Here is a 15,955-nt window from a genome sequence, read left to right on the forward strand (position 1 = left end):
GTAGGAATTGTTTGAATTTATGTTCCTGCCAAGTATGTCCATTGAAGGCCTAATTCTGCCTTATTAATAGCCTCCCCAGAGGTATTGACTTCTAGTCAATTCTAGCTGCAGATTTCATTATTGGCATTACTAGTCAACCAAAACAGAATAAACTAAAAACTTAAGTGTCAGCAATGGGCAGGTGTACACCTCATTGATGAGAAGAATTTTAAATCCATTTATCACAGTTGCACAGGTGTAATACAAACACACACATTGCCACAAAAGCTTATCTAACCCCTTAATTTTATTTTTTTTAATTGTAATATGACTAGAAAGTTCTCTACTTAAATCATTACATTAAAAAAACCCCAAAACCCAAAAGCATCAAACCAACCTTTAAAAACTTACCAGATATGCCAGTCTATGCTTGGAACCACAAACATGCATGAACATATTACTCAATCCTGTTTTACAGTGGCACAGTTGACATTCATAGAGAAAAGGGAAATTGTCTTTTGATCTGTATTCAATTATATAGTTAAGTCCTGTATTGATAACAAAAAAGTTAGGAAATCTGATGTTTGCTGAAACAAATAATCAGTGCTAGTTTCAAAAGAGACATTAAAGGAAATTATTACTACTGTATGCCAAACACGTGAACCAAGGTTTTTACAACCATCAGCTATTTTATCTTTTAGACATCTAGACTTCCTCAACACCAAAAGCACAAAACTGAATTTTTTTAAGATGCCTTATGCTTACCACATAGGGCTTGACAACTAAAAAAAAAATCTAAAAAAATAATAGCAACAATTCTTTTGTAACTATTTAGAAGGGAATGTGTGGAGTGGCTGGAAGACAACGGACATATTATGAGCAATCCAGACCAAGTAACTTTGTTGTAATAGCCGGGCAAGCAGGCTGAAGCTGTAACAAGCTGCAGGTGTTGTTAAGGAGGTATGCCAAGGCCAAGGGAGACAAAGAAACTGTGTATTCACAGAGATAAGAGAGTTGGACAGAAAGATGAGAAAAAGTAGGATGTCTGCACAAGGGGGGATCAGTGTGTGGGTGCCACACCAGGACCAATCATAGGGGAGGTGGAAGCGTGTGAACGAGTAGTTTTAACCTGTCATCTTTTACATAACAAAGCGTGTGTAGCATGTGTATTTTTAGCTGGGGGTATAAATTGGTGTGAGTCTATTAATAGCACCAGTAGAGTATAAATTGCTGTGTACCCCTTAATAAAGTGGCACTAACTTGATCACATTGGTTGTATAAGTTGTGTCCGAGCCTTCTGCATCAACAGGAATGTATTTTAATATATGCCCCTGCTGTTATTTTTCCTGTCCACTCCACTCTCCCTTCCCTCTGCAGAATGGGCAGTTTAACTGCAAAGAATAGTAAGGATCATCTATGTAGAAGTTCGTTTCTGTCATATCACCTTACAATGTTTCTAGAGAATATTCTCAACATGTGGTATCTACCCTAATCAAAAATATTCCAGGCCAAATCCAATGATTTTGTCACTGAGATCAGTCACTTTCATACCATGCTATACCATACTATTGGGTACTCAGTTTAAACATTCTAAGATTTTATTACACATTACCTAATTTCACATTTTTAAAAAGAAAAAAAAAAAATCAAACAATATTCTTTAAAGGTAAACATCACACAAGCAAACAATTACAGTATTAAAAGCCCTCACCAAGTGCAGGTTCTGAATCTTTACACATATTAAGCTGTTCTTCCAAGGTCTGTCCATGAAACCTCTCTGGCTCAGTTTGCACTGTAAGATAAAATCAATTTTGTGTGATCCCATATCATCTATCTATCAATCAGTCCTTGTGGTCTCAAGTCATGTCACAAAACCTTCCAAAATGAAACAAACACCTGTGTCTAACCTTTGGCCTAGAGAAAATATGCTGTGAAATTCACATTCAAGTGAATCCCTGCTTATACATGGCCCTACATCACAAATTAAGTCAGTTATTGAGAAGCATTATCCCCCCCAATCCTATTTTCACTCTTCTTATAGCATTTTGTTTGCATATATTATTGTTTAATAACAACACATTACCGCAGATGGAAGCCACAATGAACAGAAATTAATTCCCAATGACTTGCTAAGGTCTAGACATACTTGTATCACTGTATCTCAAAGTATTTTATTTCTTCCACTTTTTTTTTGCATTAAATATTCTTACCATAATCAGGAAGTTTTACAGGTGTTTTCACTTGCTCCCCTGAGCCACTTGCTGTTTTAACTAAATAAAAAACAAACCAGAAATGAAAATAAAATTCTAAGCACAAAACCAAATTTGGCATGATAATGATTTTTTTTAAAGAAAACTCTTTGAGCTTTTGTTGACATGAGAAAAATAAGCTATGTTTAGTTTTGAATAGACTGTCAGATTTTTTTAGTGAAAATGGACAAAAACCTTTACACCAAACAATAACAAAGGTATTTAATGTCAGGCAATTCAATAAAGCAGGCAGAGAGGAAGACCAGCCAAGCCACTAGTTAGCACACAACATGGGTTCAAACACACATCACAAAATTAAATTCTTAAATGGTGGCTTAAATTGCAAGTAATTATGGCTGTAATTTAGTTTACATAGAAGACAACCTGCAGCAAAGGAGAAGCCTGACCAATTCTCTACAGTGTAAATATCTTTTATTCTGTAATGAACAAAGCTTCATTTCATACATTTCAGGGCTACTTTAATCCAATACATCACAGCAATTCAGTTTAAATCCACTGAACCTGAGGTGTTTAAACTGCCCGATCACATACTGCCTGCCAGGGCACTTGACTCAGCCTGTAACTCTGATGTCTTTTTCAGAAGGTCTGCATTTATCCCTTCCCCAGTCAATATTTATTTCTATCCACATAAGGCATATGATACAGCTGGGGCCGCAAAACCTTAAGAAAGATAAGACAGAGATGACCATATAACATTATCTGCCATTGAAGAACCTGGAGAGAGACAGACATCTATGAGATGAAACTCTGTGTTTGGGAGCAGAATGCCAAGCACGCAAAGGAAGCAAGTTGCTATTTCTTGAATAGGGGCTTAACACACTTGCTATAAGAATACAACAAAATTAGGATTTCTAAAATTCAGAAAGCTCAGCATTTTACTACATGGGAATAAACAAATAAATAAATTCCTAGCAGTGCCTTAAACAAGACACAGTTAAGGGCATATTTGGGTTTCTCCCCATCTCTTCAACGTCCCTCAACACTGTTACCCTTCTGTTGCAAGTAATCTCTTACTAAGACTTCAGATATGGCTTAGAAGTTGAACATAGGGCTTACAATAAACCCTATAGAGAAGGTGCGAGAAAGAAGGCTTCAACCTATCCTATTGCATCAGAAAGAGACACATACACTTAGATTACAGAGATAATCTTCATGAAAACTCTTCTTGAGTATTTAAGTTACAAACTATATTGTATTGACAACTGAAAAAATTGCCATCTTGTTCCTGTCGATTAGATGTTGCTTAATACCAGCTGCATTACCACCAACCTTCTGAAATTACCTTAATGAAAAGAGTAGAAGAGTAAAAAACAAGAAATAAAGTGTTACGAAGATAAACCTGCAAAGACTCTAATAACACAATTCATATTCTGGTCACTAGAACTCATCCAGTTTTTCAGTGGCCAGCTGATCCTTTTAGAAAGGAAAAAAAAAAATAAATAAAGATATATGGTGACTGTCTGCCAATTCACCTCTAAACATTTCAGGGCATTCATTTCATTAGATCCAGCTGCTAAAGATTAACCACTTATATTTCCTTTATAGTCTGTACAAATTCCCAGATTGGTAGGTACAATGCCTATGTATAACTTGGACCACAACTTTCAAACCAAACCCTAGGAGTAGTGCACTGCAGAAACCTGTAAATACATTTTGGTGCATCATGAAACAGAAATAGGCAAACTATTATGAACATAGTTAGACCCTCATTCCTTCTGGAACTAGACCAGTTCATAAAGACCGAGGAAGGTTTAATGATATATTAAACCTATTAAAAGTACTTTGCTTCAGCTAACTAAAATATTTTTAATAAGTTATTTAAAAAAACCCCACCAAACAAAGTATATACCAAAACAAGTATTTCTACATGCTTTAAGCAGCATAGTTTTTTAAAATATATTTTAAATCTTGAAGGTCTTGAGTTCTTTAAGGTTTCTCAGAACTTTAATGTAGGTGATTTGTAGTATTGTAGCTAGCAGTTTTTTAATAAATTTTGCATACCTCTTGCTCATATTATTGATTTTATTGTCATAGGATTAGATATGTCATTAAAGAACGCAAGACAGTTCTTAAAGCACAAGTCTTGAGGAAATCTTTCTTGTTTGTTTCATAAACAACTACATCAGGGTGGGGAAAAAGGCACATGTCTAGAACAGAGTAGGAAGTGGAAAATTTTGCACTTACCAATGCCATGAGCTTTCAATGCTTCTTCAACCTAAGTTACCAAGTCATCAACCAACAAGGAAGACAGACAGACACTTCAGATTCAAGAAATGACAATGCAAGCATTTTATTATTTAGAAAATAAATTAGGTAATTAGGTAATGTTGATGTTAATCTCAAATGAATAGATAATTACATGAAACTTGAAAGAGACATACATCTTTTTTCCTAGATTGTCTATTATTTAAGTAATTCTGGTCTGCACTCATTAACAGCCATATATTCTCATGTATTGTCTTTACTAATACAGAATATGAGACACAAAGTTGTAACTACAGTTTTGTATATTAGTCCTGTCAGGAAATAAGTTCTACTTTATTGCAGTAAAAAAATAGTACAGCAACAAACCTAGCTAAATACCTGAAATTGCATGTTTTAACAATACATTACAATTCAGATTATAAACACATATTCTATTGCTAAATAAATCTGTAAAATCTGACAAAAGGTTCATTCAAAAACTGGTCTTACCGTCTTGTGTTTGAATCCGAGGAAATGAGTCTGCAAGTTTAATGCTGAAGCACACCAGATTTTGCAAATCTAGGTTAAAGAGAAGTATTTCTAGCATTGCACACATACCAACAGAGAAAAAATATGACCGATACTAAAACAAGTCTGCTATCAAAATATCAGTACATGTAAATTCTACAAAAGTACTACTCCTCCAAAGACAAACTAAAGCAGCTTCTATAACTTTTCTTTATGAGGCTCCAAGACCACGAAAATACAGTGAAACAAAAAGGAATCTCCACATCACATAGACATTTCAGATGTCTCCAGAACCCTGCAGCTATCTCATAGCGTATTTTTGTGGGGGTAAGTAAAGACAGATCCAAGACCTTCCTCACCCACTATTAATCAGTCTGAACCAGAGGCACCGCATACTGTAACAACCCAGGACACCTGCCTAAAATAAGCCAGTTCTCCTCCATGCTGTATTCAGACTAACACACTTAACTCTGACCAGTTTAGGGCCTGCCTCTCTCATCATATGAAGTTTTCCAATCACAGCTGCTTTATGCCTGGGCCGGTTCAGAACAGCAGCAGATTAGGATTAAATTCATGTGAATGAACAAAGGCAGTCCAAATATTTTCTCCTTCTCTATAAAATTCAAGATACTAAAAACCAGCAGCAATAAAACTGAGAACCAGATAAATTAGGATTTTCTTCCCCCTCAACAGGAGCTGCAGTTTAATCTTCCACTTTAAAAGAACACCTTTATTTAGAAACACAGTAATATTAAAATTGTTAATTTTAATAAATTGATTCCCGACACACAACCAAGTCAAACATGACAGACAGCAAAGTAAGTTCAACTCCAGAACTACTTTTCCATTTTGCTCAAGGGGAGGGGAGAAAAAAAAAGTGCACGCTTGACTTAGTCCAACTTTGTTTTGCCAAAACTGTTCTGTGTTAGTTACAATTTTCAGCTAGGAATACTTACATTGCAGTAAAAAGGGTTTACTTGCTTCTTTATTTCAGCTTCAGGGTCCATGTTTGATCTTTAGATGACAAGGAAACTCTAGGAAAATTGCAAAAAGATTGCAAACTTGTTTTACCTTCACAATATCACTCATGTTCTTGTTCCACCTATTTAAGGGTCATGCATGCTCCCACTTCAATCTGTGCCTCACCTCCAGTTACGTTCAACCTCTACATCTCCAGGCTAGCGATCCTATTTTTAACTTGAGAGCAAAGGTACAGCGTGGAAAGAAACGGTTCTTCTCTACGAGTTCCCCTCAGGAAACACAAAGCCACCGGAAGAAACTAAACTAATCCGAACGATTTCACGCGTTCCCGGCTCCTTTCCCGGGATGGAGAGGCGCGCAGCCGCTGGGCCGGATGACACCGGGCGGCGCGGGCCGGGGCGGGCAGCGCGCCTCTGTAACGGGGGCGCGACGGGGCTGTGTGAGGCAGGCCCGCTGCCGCCCGGGGCCGCAGACCCCACGGGAACACCGGCGCCGAGAGCCAGCCGGCCCCGGGGCGGCACGGCACGGCGCGGGGGAGCGGCCTCGCCAGCACCTCCAGCCCTGCCGGGGAAGGGACGGGCACCTGCTCGCCGGGCAAACCGCCGGGCCGCTGCGGCGCCCAACTTACCCCCAGCCCGGGAGCGGGCAGCACCCGGAGCGCCCGAGGCGGCCGGCGACCCAGGGCCGCTCCCCGCTGCCGCACCGGCCCCGTCCCACCGCCCCGCTGGCAGGGTGGCTCCCCGCCGCGCCTACGGCCGCCGCGGCCCCCGCTCCTCCTCAGACGGCCGCGGAGGGGCGGGCACCGAGGGAGAGCCGCCGCGTGCCGCCCGCCAGCCGCTCGGTCGCGCCCGCCGTTACGCTCCCACCGCCGCCGCCGGCAGGGCCCCCGGGGCGCACCGGGCAGGCAGGAACTGCGTCACGCCAGGCGCGGAAGGGGCGCGGGAGCCCGGCCGGCCCGGGGGGGACAAGACGGTAGCGGGGAACGAGAGCTCCGCGCCGACGGGAAGGCGCGGGGCGCGGCGGCGGAACGGTACCCCCGGCCCGCCTCCCTCCGCCGCCGCTGGGGGCGCTGGCGCACACGCGCGTCGCTCCGCCGTCCGCTGTCGGAGGTAAGGCCCGAGCTGGCGTACGCTGCCGCCGCACCGGGACAGAAGGGCGGGCGGGGTCAGGGACTCCCGTGCCGTCCCGCTCCGCAGCGGGGAGGAGGGAGGGGGGTGGCGGGTACCGCGCTAGCGATGTGTGGCCCGGGAGCTCTGCCCGCCGGCCGCGCCAGGTGCAGGCGGGGCCACCCCTACCCCGTCCTGGCGGCCGCCGGATGCTCGCACGTTGCTGCCCAGAATACACGCACCCCCCGCAGCGCCGCCGCGCATTGGGGCTCGGAGTTCCCCGGGACGGCACGGCGGGCTCCGTTGGCCGGCCCTGCGGTGGAGGGGGAGGCCGGTGCGGCGGCGCCTGTGCTCGGGAGAGGCGGAAATCCAGCGCGGGGTTTGCGGGGAGCTGAAGGAGCGGCGGCGACCTGCCGGCGAGGAGGTGAGGGAGGCAGGCCCGGCCGCCCAGCGCGGGGGAGGAGGGGGGGAGGAGGGAGGGAGGGAGGGGGCCGAGCCGGCGGCGGCGGCTCTCGGCGGCGCTTTGTTACGAGAGGGGAGAAGCCGGGGGGCTGCAGGGTGGGGCTGTCCCCGCCGCCGCCGCAGAGCGCGGGCTCCGCGGGCGCTGGGTGACAGCGTGGCCGTTTGCGGTGCCTCCCGCCGCGGCAGATGTCCCTGAAGCCGCGCCAGCCGCAGCCCGCATGCTCGCCCTGGGTGGAGTGGCCGTCTTTGTCGAGCCGGGACCCGCTCTCCGTTCTCGAGCAAGCCGAAGAGGAGCTAGCGAGGAAATAAAAACAAGCTCGAGTTAATGTCTGAGAAGTTCGGGTGCAGGAGAGTCTGGTAGGATTCCTGTTTATGCCTATTTCTGATGAATTTCAGACAATCGTTCGAAATAACCTGCGTCCATTACCTTTCTTTGCACAAACTGCTTTGGATGTCCTCCATAGGTAGGGGGATGACCCGCTTAAAATGCCTCTATGTGTGTGTATGTGTAATATTACCTGTATTTTTAAAAATACCTTTGCGTGTATTTGTATATAAAATCTGCAGGAGAAATTTTTGGCGAAGTACTGTTGATTTTTAACCAATATTTTGTTATTTGCTGGATGATCCATGATCACTATTAATTTGTATTAAAAAGGGGTGGTGGGAAATGGGGGGGGGGGAAAGCACCCAAAGGGTTTGTTCGTCTGTTTTATCTGATTATATTGTAACACAATTTCCACATAGATCTCATTCATATTTGTAATACGCACCTAATTACCTAGTGATTTCAAGTCTCAAGGTAGACAGGGTCAGGCCTGGAGCACTCTGAGGGAAGCTCGGTGAGGAAAACCTAACATTTGAGGAAGAAGGACACTGTTTACTGCTGGTTCTGCCATTCAAATGAAATACAAACCTGTTGTTGTGACTAGTTAGGGTCATTGCATTTCCATACCTTTCTTTTACCCGCCACTGGATGAAAAAGACAGAATTATGATTTCTTTCCAGTGCTTTTAATTACTGACTATGCTTAAAGCTTCATCTGCAATTTTAAGTTGGATAAATAAATATTCTTTTTCTCATACTTTTAACACATTCTGGTAATAATCCTGTTGGCATTAGTAAATGAATTCCATTTTCACACCATTAAGTGACCACAGTTTGCTAGCAAATTATTTTGGGTTTGGTTAGTGTAACCTTAATGTTTACGTTAAATCTTCCACTGCAACTTTCTTTTTGCATTTTTCTTATGCCTAAAAAAAATATTTCAGGGACTGAAAATGCTCACACATGCCAACATGAAGTGGTCTGTGTTTTTTTAAATGGGCTTCTTTACAGCTGGTTGGATTTTAGGTGTACATTTAGGTGTGTGTATGCAAAGTAATACATATGTACACTTCTTCACTTGTGTGATTTTTTTTTTCCCCAAAGACATTTTTCCAGCAGATCATAGCACATCCCTTACAGTCTTTAAAAGAAGAATGCCATGCAACATTTCAAAGGAAGAATGAGGAGTTGATATATAATTTATTAAAGGAATAAAGGTTTGTGTGAGAAGACAAATACATAGGATACTGATTTGTTTTAAGGCAAGTTGTGAATTGAGCCATGCCAGGAGAAGATATTTAGCATAAACTACTTCCTTACTGCACATGTCTTAGAGCCTGGGCACCTGTAAGAGTGGGAGAAGCCTTCCATGCTTTGTTTCTTAGAATTTACTGTGCAACTGTCTTCATATGCCCACACATTCCCAAATGAATCCTGTTTACTGTATGAGCTATATGCAGTGAACTATTTCAATTTCAGCACAGATTCCTACTAGGATAAATTATATCCTAGGCATATGTCCTGAAAGGATCTTGTAGCCTCAAAATGGAAATTGTTTGAGCTTGTGAGAGTCCTTTCTCATATTCTGCAGAGGCCCTAGCAGGCTGCCAGAAGGTGATTGATACGCATAAAGAATAGACGTGACTATAAATATATGGTGGTGGTTTGTTGCAGCTTCTCAGTATTCTAGGTTCTCTGACATCTCGGAGTGCTTTCCATTCATCTAATTGAAAATGGGCTTTAATATATTGAAGCCAGCAGTCTAAGCAGGTGAGCTTGAAAAGAATCTTCAAGAACTCTTTTCTTGTGTGCAGTAAGTGCATTAAACTGCTTTCACCAGTTCTTGAGTTCTTTTATGCATCCTAGATCATAATCCTGGCTTTTTCATGGAAAGGACACAAGTACAGTGTGTATGTGTAGGAAAGAATAGTTAGGGATGTTACGGGGGAAGGGAAGACTAATATACTGTATTCTTCTCAGATTAGGACCTATGTTTCTGCTCTTAAATGTACAGTATTTAGTCTTATGACTGGGGATCTCAGATGCTAGCACAGTAAAAATATTAGTAATGATAGTGTGGTATATAAGTGATACTTAAGAGTTTGCTGTAGCTGCATCCATGAAAGATCAACTTTTATTCTAGTACGTAGCTTGTTAATATATATGAAATCATATTTGGAATCAGTTGATCTCTGCCAGTCTGTGTGGCTAAATATTTAGCACCTGAAATCCAGAAGTCCCGGTATCATTGTTTAACTTTTTGAAAATCCGTTGTTTCTCTAATTAAAGGGATTTCTGTGCACAAATGTTTCACAATTTTTGGTCTGAGATTCTCACACCTTTTCAAAGCTAGAAAGAAGATTGATACGCATCAGCAGACGGCAGAATCACACAGTTTCTCATCCTGGCTTTTCAGGGTCATAAGCTATTGGACCTTATGACTTGCTGCTGGGACTGCTTTTTGTCCTGTTCTTCAGTGAAACTGAGGCTAAGGCAGGTTGAAGCATCAATATTTAGTCCCAAGAATTTAATTTCAGCAGCTGTCCAAAGCAGCTCAATGGTTTGGAATGGTACAGTAAGTATGTTAGTAAAATATATTAGTAGACAGTCTGTTTCATTATAGGTCTCTTATTTTACATGTTTTGAGAGCTGTTTCATGGAGCAAAGTTGCCAGTTTTCAGTATATCTTTGTTAGGATGTCCATTTCCTGACTTTTGCTTATTTTTTTAATGTATTTTTCATTTAAGGAACTTCTGAAGCAGATGTTCTCTTCTGTCTCTTAGACTTAGACGTTATAATAATTGGTATGTGATACTTTCAAGTTTGTTTATGTACACTTAGTTTGTTCTGTGGGGTTTTAAGTGTTTAAGAAGTCCTGTCACCAACATGTGGGGTGACTAAGTTTTCACAGAAAGTAATAAATAACTTTATATAGTTTGATGGAGGAAATGCTGGATCAGGGAACTGTCTTCTTAGACTTAATCACCCAGTTCTTTTCCCTCTTCCACCTTTTTTCTTTCTTGCAAAGCAAACAACTCTGTTTCCTGTGGATCTTTCCCTTTGTCCCCTAATTCCTGTCTGCTGCAAAAGCTCCAGCTTTCCCATGTCATGACACCAGCATTTGGTAAAAGACTGCAGAACTGTGACTAGCTAGGAACCACACAGGTGCCGGCTGTCCACTCGATAAATGCCCGGTGATTACCCAGTTGAGCAGTGACAGAAAATACAAACTGAGTGGGGTTTGCCTCTTTTTCAGTAGGGATACAACTTAGCTACAGCTACTGACTTCATGCCTTTGACTTAGGGGCAGACTATTCCTTATTTCTATTCACTTTGTTTCAGTTCTGCTATTCTAGGCTTTGTTCTACTGCCTCCTCTATTCTTTGACTCCTCTTCATTTTGCTGGGTTTTGTCTTATTTTATGGGCTGCCTGAGAAAGCTCCTGTTCTTACCGCAGACTTGGGTTCTCATTTTAATATTAGTTAATCTGCTAATTTTCTTTGTAAATATAAGTAGTTACTTTCACTGAAAGAGATGAGAATAACTGTAAGTATTGAGATGTTTGGAGAAAAGAGATTACGAAGATAGTATGAAGAGAGTGCTAGTGCAGTGGAGTTAAAGAAAAGAATTCTGAAAAGAGAAAGTCTGCTAGTGATGTCTGTTGCATCTTCAAGTAACGTTATAAGGGAAGTAGTGGAAACAGTGGGCAAAATACTAGAAAACTTGTTTTGGGAGAGTCCTAGACTCTTAGGAATATGAACCAATTATCTCATTATATATTTTCCACCTCTGAATTTTATAACTAAAACCAGAAAAAATGTAAGCTAAATCAGCATTACTTCCCTTTTTCTGCTTAATAATCCAGAACGTTTTGTCCAAAATATAAAAGTAATCAGGGCAACACAGTTGTAGAGGAAAGGAATGGGGAAAGAAGTATGCAAAGACAAAAGAAAAACCTACATTTTGCAGCAGAGTCATGTGTTAATAATTCAAAGAAGCACTGCTTTATTTTTATTTTTTTTACGGCTAAGAATTCCCTGGTATCAAGTACCCTTTTTCTGTTGCCTGTGTAAGTCCTAGGCTTGAGAAGAGAGGCAGTTGTTAACTTGGTGTAATTATATAGCAGTGGCTGTATTGAGTGAGGTCAAAATTCTTTTTAGCCTGGTCATTTGCTCCTGAGATGACCGGCAGTGCAAGCATAAGAAAGAGTGGCACATGCACAGAGTCAGCAATAAAGGATGAAGGACCTGTACCTTCAGAACAGTTAGTTCCCATAATTAGTTCATGTCTTGCAACACTTGTATCTTCTCTGTATTGTAATACTGGTCAGGATCCTGCTGCCTATTGGATGTCAGTCAAGAAGGGCTGAACATGGTGGAGAAGTCTTTAAAAAGATAACTTCTTACTACCATTTCTCATACAACTTTCAAATATTATGGAGACAGTCAGCAAGGGCAGAAGAGGGTCTTCTGTGTACCAGAGGAAACCCAGACCTACTAAAGGTGGCTTTACACTTAAACCTGAAGCTGTTATGGGCTGGATTTCAGAACCTGTACCACAGTTCAGGACTTTGAAAACTATCCGGGTGTTAACAAAGTGCAATTAATAGGAAAACAAGTTATTAAACAAGTTACTAAGTAAATTGAATACTGAGTATTTTGTATGAAGATAGATCTTAACAAAGAGGAGAGATAGTGTACTTCTGTAACTGTGTAGCTACTAAAGTTGCAATATAGAATTATACTGTAATTATAATATAATTATACTGTATCTTACCTGAATGTTTCATTATGTACTCCAGAAGGATTCACAAACTATTCTAGAAAATGAAGTGTGTTAGAATCAGAATCTATGCTTAGGAGTTACTTGCTGAAACATGGTTTCCTGGTACTGTAACCAGTTCTAATTTGTGTGTTTGTTTTGTTTTGTTTTTTTCTTTCAACGTTGTTTTCATAGGATTTTTGGCTTCTTGGAGAAACAGTAGAAAATGCAAAACGAAATAATAAAACCTGCTAAATACTTCTCAGAAGTGGAGAAGAGTGTGCTGCTTGCATTAGTTGAAAAATACAAATACGTACTTGAATGTAAAAAAAGTGATGCAAGAACGATTGCTCTGAAACAACGTACCTGGCAAGCACTAGCTCATGAATATAATTCACAGCCCAGTGTATCACTGCGAGACTTCAAACAGTTAAAGAAATGCTGGGAAAATATCAAGGCACGGACAAAAAAGATAATGGCACATGAGAGGCGGGAGAAGGTAAAAAGAAGTATTAGTCCACTTATAAATACTCACATCATAGGGAAAGAGAAGATTACCAGCATAATGCCTGAGCAAATGTACTTTTTGCAGAGCCCACCAGAAGAAGATTCTGAATATCAGCCTGATGCTTCTAATCAAGGTATAAGTGTTACTGTAATGTTGCAAGTCGTATTTTTTTGTATGTGATTTTGCCAGTGATTCTCTTTCAGCAGTCTAAATCTCCCACTTAGCTGTGACTGCTGGTTATAGAAAAGTAATTTCAGAGCTATGATATTCCAAGACTCTGTATTTCCCTAGCCCCCCAGGAGTTAAACTCAGATTTTACTCAGTTTTTTCCAGCATTTTTGTAGCATTGCAGTAGCCATCATGCTGGCTTTCCAGAGAACAGTCCCAAGGATAGTTTGATCCTTTATAAAGTAGCCTTTTGCTGGGAAAAGGTTGTCTGAGCATGGAAAAAAAAAAAAAGCCACCAGCAGCAAATTGATACACAATTGTCTGCTGCAAGAGTTCCCTGCAGGTCTTTTCTCCTTTGTTTTCAAGGACTAAAAAGAGTATGTAGAGCCATATTTCACACTGCAGTCCACATTGAAGAATGGCCTTTCCAGAAAAGTTCAGCACTACATTCTTCTTTGTTTGGCAAGCGTACAGAGAAGGCATAATCCAAAACCAGAAGGAAGGGTGGCTACAGCAGTTACTTGCAAACTTCACTATGTCAAGATCACACGTATAAGACTATCCTTGCTCAAAAGACAACAGTAACTACATTGTTAGATAACATTCTTACAATGTTTCTTTCATAATTATATTTACCGTAAGTAGTCATCAGGATTTGTAAAGGAATGTATTTAGAGACCCTTATTTCCAGTGGTAACTTTTATTCCGTTAGTAGTTTCTTTTATTCTAGAAGAATTGATAGAACCTTCCCAAAGTTAGAATAACGTAAATTTTCCTTAAAATATACACCACTGTGTTTACAATATGCACAATAATGATAAGGAAGGAATAAATAATATTCTTTGTAGTATTCCTTCAGCCTCTTGGTATTCATATTGATACAGCTCTTCACCTGATACTCAGATCTTTCATAACAATATTGCAAATCATATATGGATTTGGCTTAAACAACTGCATTACGGTTCAGCTCCAGGCTCAGCCACCTAAATTTAGATGTCTACTTATAAATGTCTACATCCACTTCAGTATTCTGAGCTGCTGTCATAGCCATAGAGGTTTATCAACAGAGCCCAAAGTGGTTCAGTTCAGCTCATGGTGCCCTTAGTATTCTGTAACAGAACTGCATTATGTAATGGCTCCTGTGCTATGGTACAGAAGCACAAGGTTTAGATGCATACACCAATAACTAAATTACTGCAAGTTCATGTTTCTTGAGGGAGAAGAAGGGAATACTGTAATACTTCTTCCTCTTATGTTTTGCAGAGTTATTTGTTGTCTCAAATAGAGAACTTTGTGATGAAGAGAAAGTGCTGGTACATTTCCCAGTATGTGAAGGTACCTCCCAACCTGAGCCTTCATGTTCTGATGGCAGAATAGCAGCAGATAAGAACTACAGAAGTAAAGCATCTCAGGAAAGTGCTCTGAAAAAGATGCATGAGGAAGAACATCATCAGCAAATGTCAATTTTGCAACTGCAGTTAATCCAAATGAATGAAGTTCATGTGGCAAAAATACAGCAAATAGAAAGAGAGTGTGAGATGGCTGAAGAAGAACACAGGATAAAAATGGAAGTGCTAAATAAAAAGAAAATGTATTGGGAGAGAAAACTGCAGACCATCACAAAAGAATGGCCTGTATCATCGTTTAACAGACCCTTTCCTAATTCACCCTAGAACATAAAGGGGCAGAGAGTCAGTCTGATTGAGCACATTTATGAGTAACGTGCACTGGAAAGAGGATGTTTTAATGTGAATGTACAGTGACAGGATAGGTGCCTGGCTGATAGTGAACACACTTTGACTCTTAATGTTTAGGGAAACAGTGGTAGAGTCCACCAAGGGGAAAACTGTATTGTTCAATTGTAGGTAGTTCTGATTTGTTTAACTCTCAGACATACACAGTGTTCTAAAATGTGAATGTATGTTCCCCTCAGAATACCCTAACATCCTTTTGAAATTTAAGGTACTCTGGGTATTCTTACATTGTTGTTCTTGAGAAAACGTAACAGCTTTAAACATCAGGTTATAGTATTTATTTTGATTTCTATTTCTTTCTATCAACTATTTCCCGAATAAAAGCAAGGTTTGGAGTTGCTCTCTACTATTGAGACAAAAGGTGATTGACAAATATTGGTTGGATTGTTATGCTGGGGCTTAGGAAAAAAAAACCCTTCTCTAGTTAATATAGTTCATAACTTATTCTTCATAGAAGATGTGAAAATGAAGGAAGTAGGAAGAGGACCACCATAGTAACTGAGTCCTTTGCTTATGAAGAACAGTAATATTTTCCAGCTGGCTGGCTGATTGAGAGAACGGTTGTGGAGTAGGCCTCTAGTTCTTTGAGCCTTGACCCTTAAAAAGTTGGAAAGAAGGTGAGTTCTTCCTCAAAAGCCATCGTGCTTGTCCTTTCTTTTCCAGGCCCATCTTGTATTCAAGTAGAATACCAAAATAGGAGGGTTGCATGCTGCTGCCAGCGGTGTGCTGTTCACCTGGAGTCATTCTGAGGGAAGGAGCTTTTCGACAATTCATAATTCATAAAATGTAGTGAGCCGGCCAGTCTATTGGCAAAGTCTCCCTCTATCTCCCTATGCAGTACTTGGAGTAGCAAGTAGCTTGAGTATTTCAACCTCTCCCTAGCTAGAAGAAAAGACTAACACTCATCCTCTTTTTCTTCATGTAGGG

The 15,955-nt window shown here is 40.9% G+C and overlaps 2 protein-coding genes across 20 annotated transcripts in view; one reads left to right on the plus strand and one right to left on the minus strand.

The window, feature by feature from the left end:
• LOC308060193 (uncharacterized protein) overlaps positions 1-7,113 on the minus strand; it is a 23,319-nt gene extending 16,206 nt beyond the window's left edge. For 3 of the 6 annotated variants that reach the window (XR_013926644.1, XM_080378610.1, XM_080378608.1), the window contains exons 1-7: positions 6,108-6,246; positions 5,918-5,995; positions 4,944-5,012; positions 4,434-4,464; positions 2,190-2,249; positions 1,691-1,771; positions 391-527 (exon numbers count right to left, since the gene is read on the minus strand). Coding sequence is in view for 5 of the 6 variants with exons in the window: in XM_080378610.1 (XP_080234736.1) it covers positions 391-527; positions 1,691-1,771; positions 2,190-2,249; positions 4,434-4,464; positions 4,944-5,012; positions 5,918-5,968 (429 nt within the window). In the remaining variant the exon portion in view is untranslated. The other 3 variants (XM_080378612.1, XM_080378611.1, XM_080378609.1) reach the window with 3 other exon arrangements.
• Positions 6,913-15,368, plus strand: MSANTD3 (Myb/SANT DNA binding domain containing 3). 14 transcript variants are annotated; one of them, XM_080378634.1, is made up of 5 exons: positions 6,913-7,051; positions 9,512-9,607; positions 10,585-10,641; positions 12,794-13,239; positions 14,538-15,368. In XM_080378634.1, exons 4-5 carry the CDS (start codon positions 12,825-12,827, stop codon positions 14,945-14,947), a joined length of 825 nt encoding a protein of 274 aa, XP_080234760.1. In that variant the 5' UTR covers positions 6,913-7,051; positions 9,512-9,607; positions 10,585-10,641; positions 12,794-12,824; the 3' UTR covers positions 14,948-15,368. The 14 variants fall into 14 exon arrangements, with proteins under 14 accessions (XP_080234760.1, XP_080234755.1, XP_080234751.1 ...); XM_080378636.1 differs by having other exon boundaries at positions 6,926-7,051; positions 9,528-9,607; XM_080378633.1 differs by lacking the exon at positions 6,913-7,051 and adding an exon at positions 7,178-7,472.
• Positions 15,369-15,955: the final 587 nt, after the last annotated feature.

This window comes from Falco punctatus (assembly GCF_963210335.1).
Source record: "Falco punctatus genome assembly, chromosome: 3".
Classification (NCBI taxonomy): Eukaryota; Metazoa; Chordata; class Aves; order Falconiformes; family Falconidae; genus Falco; species Falco punctatus.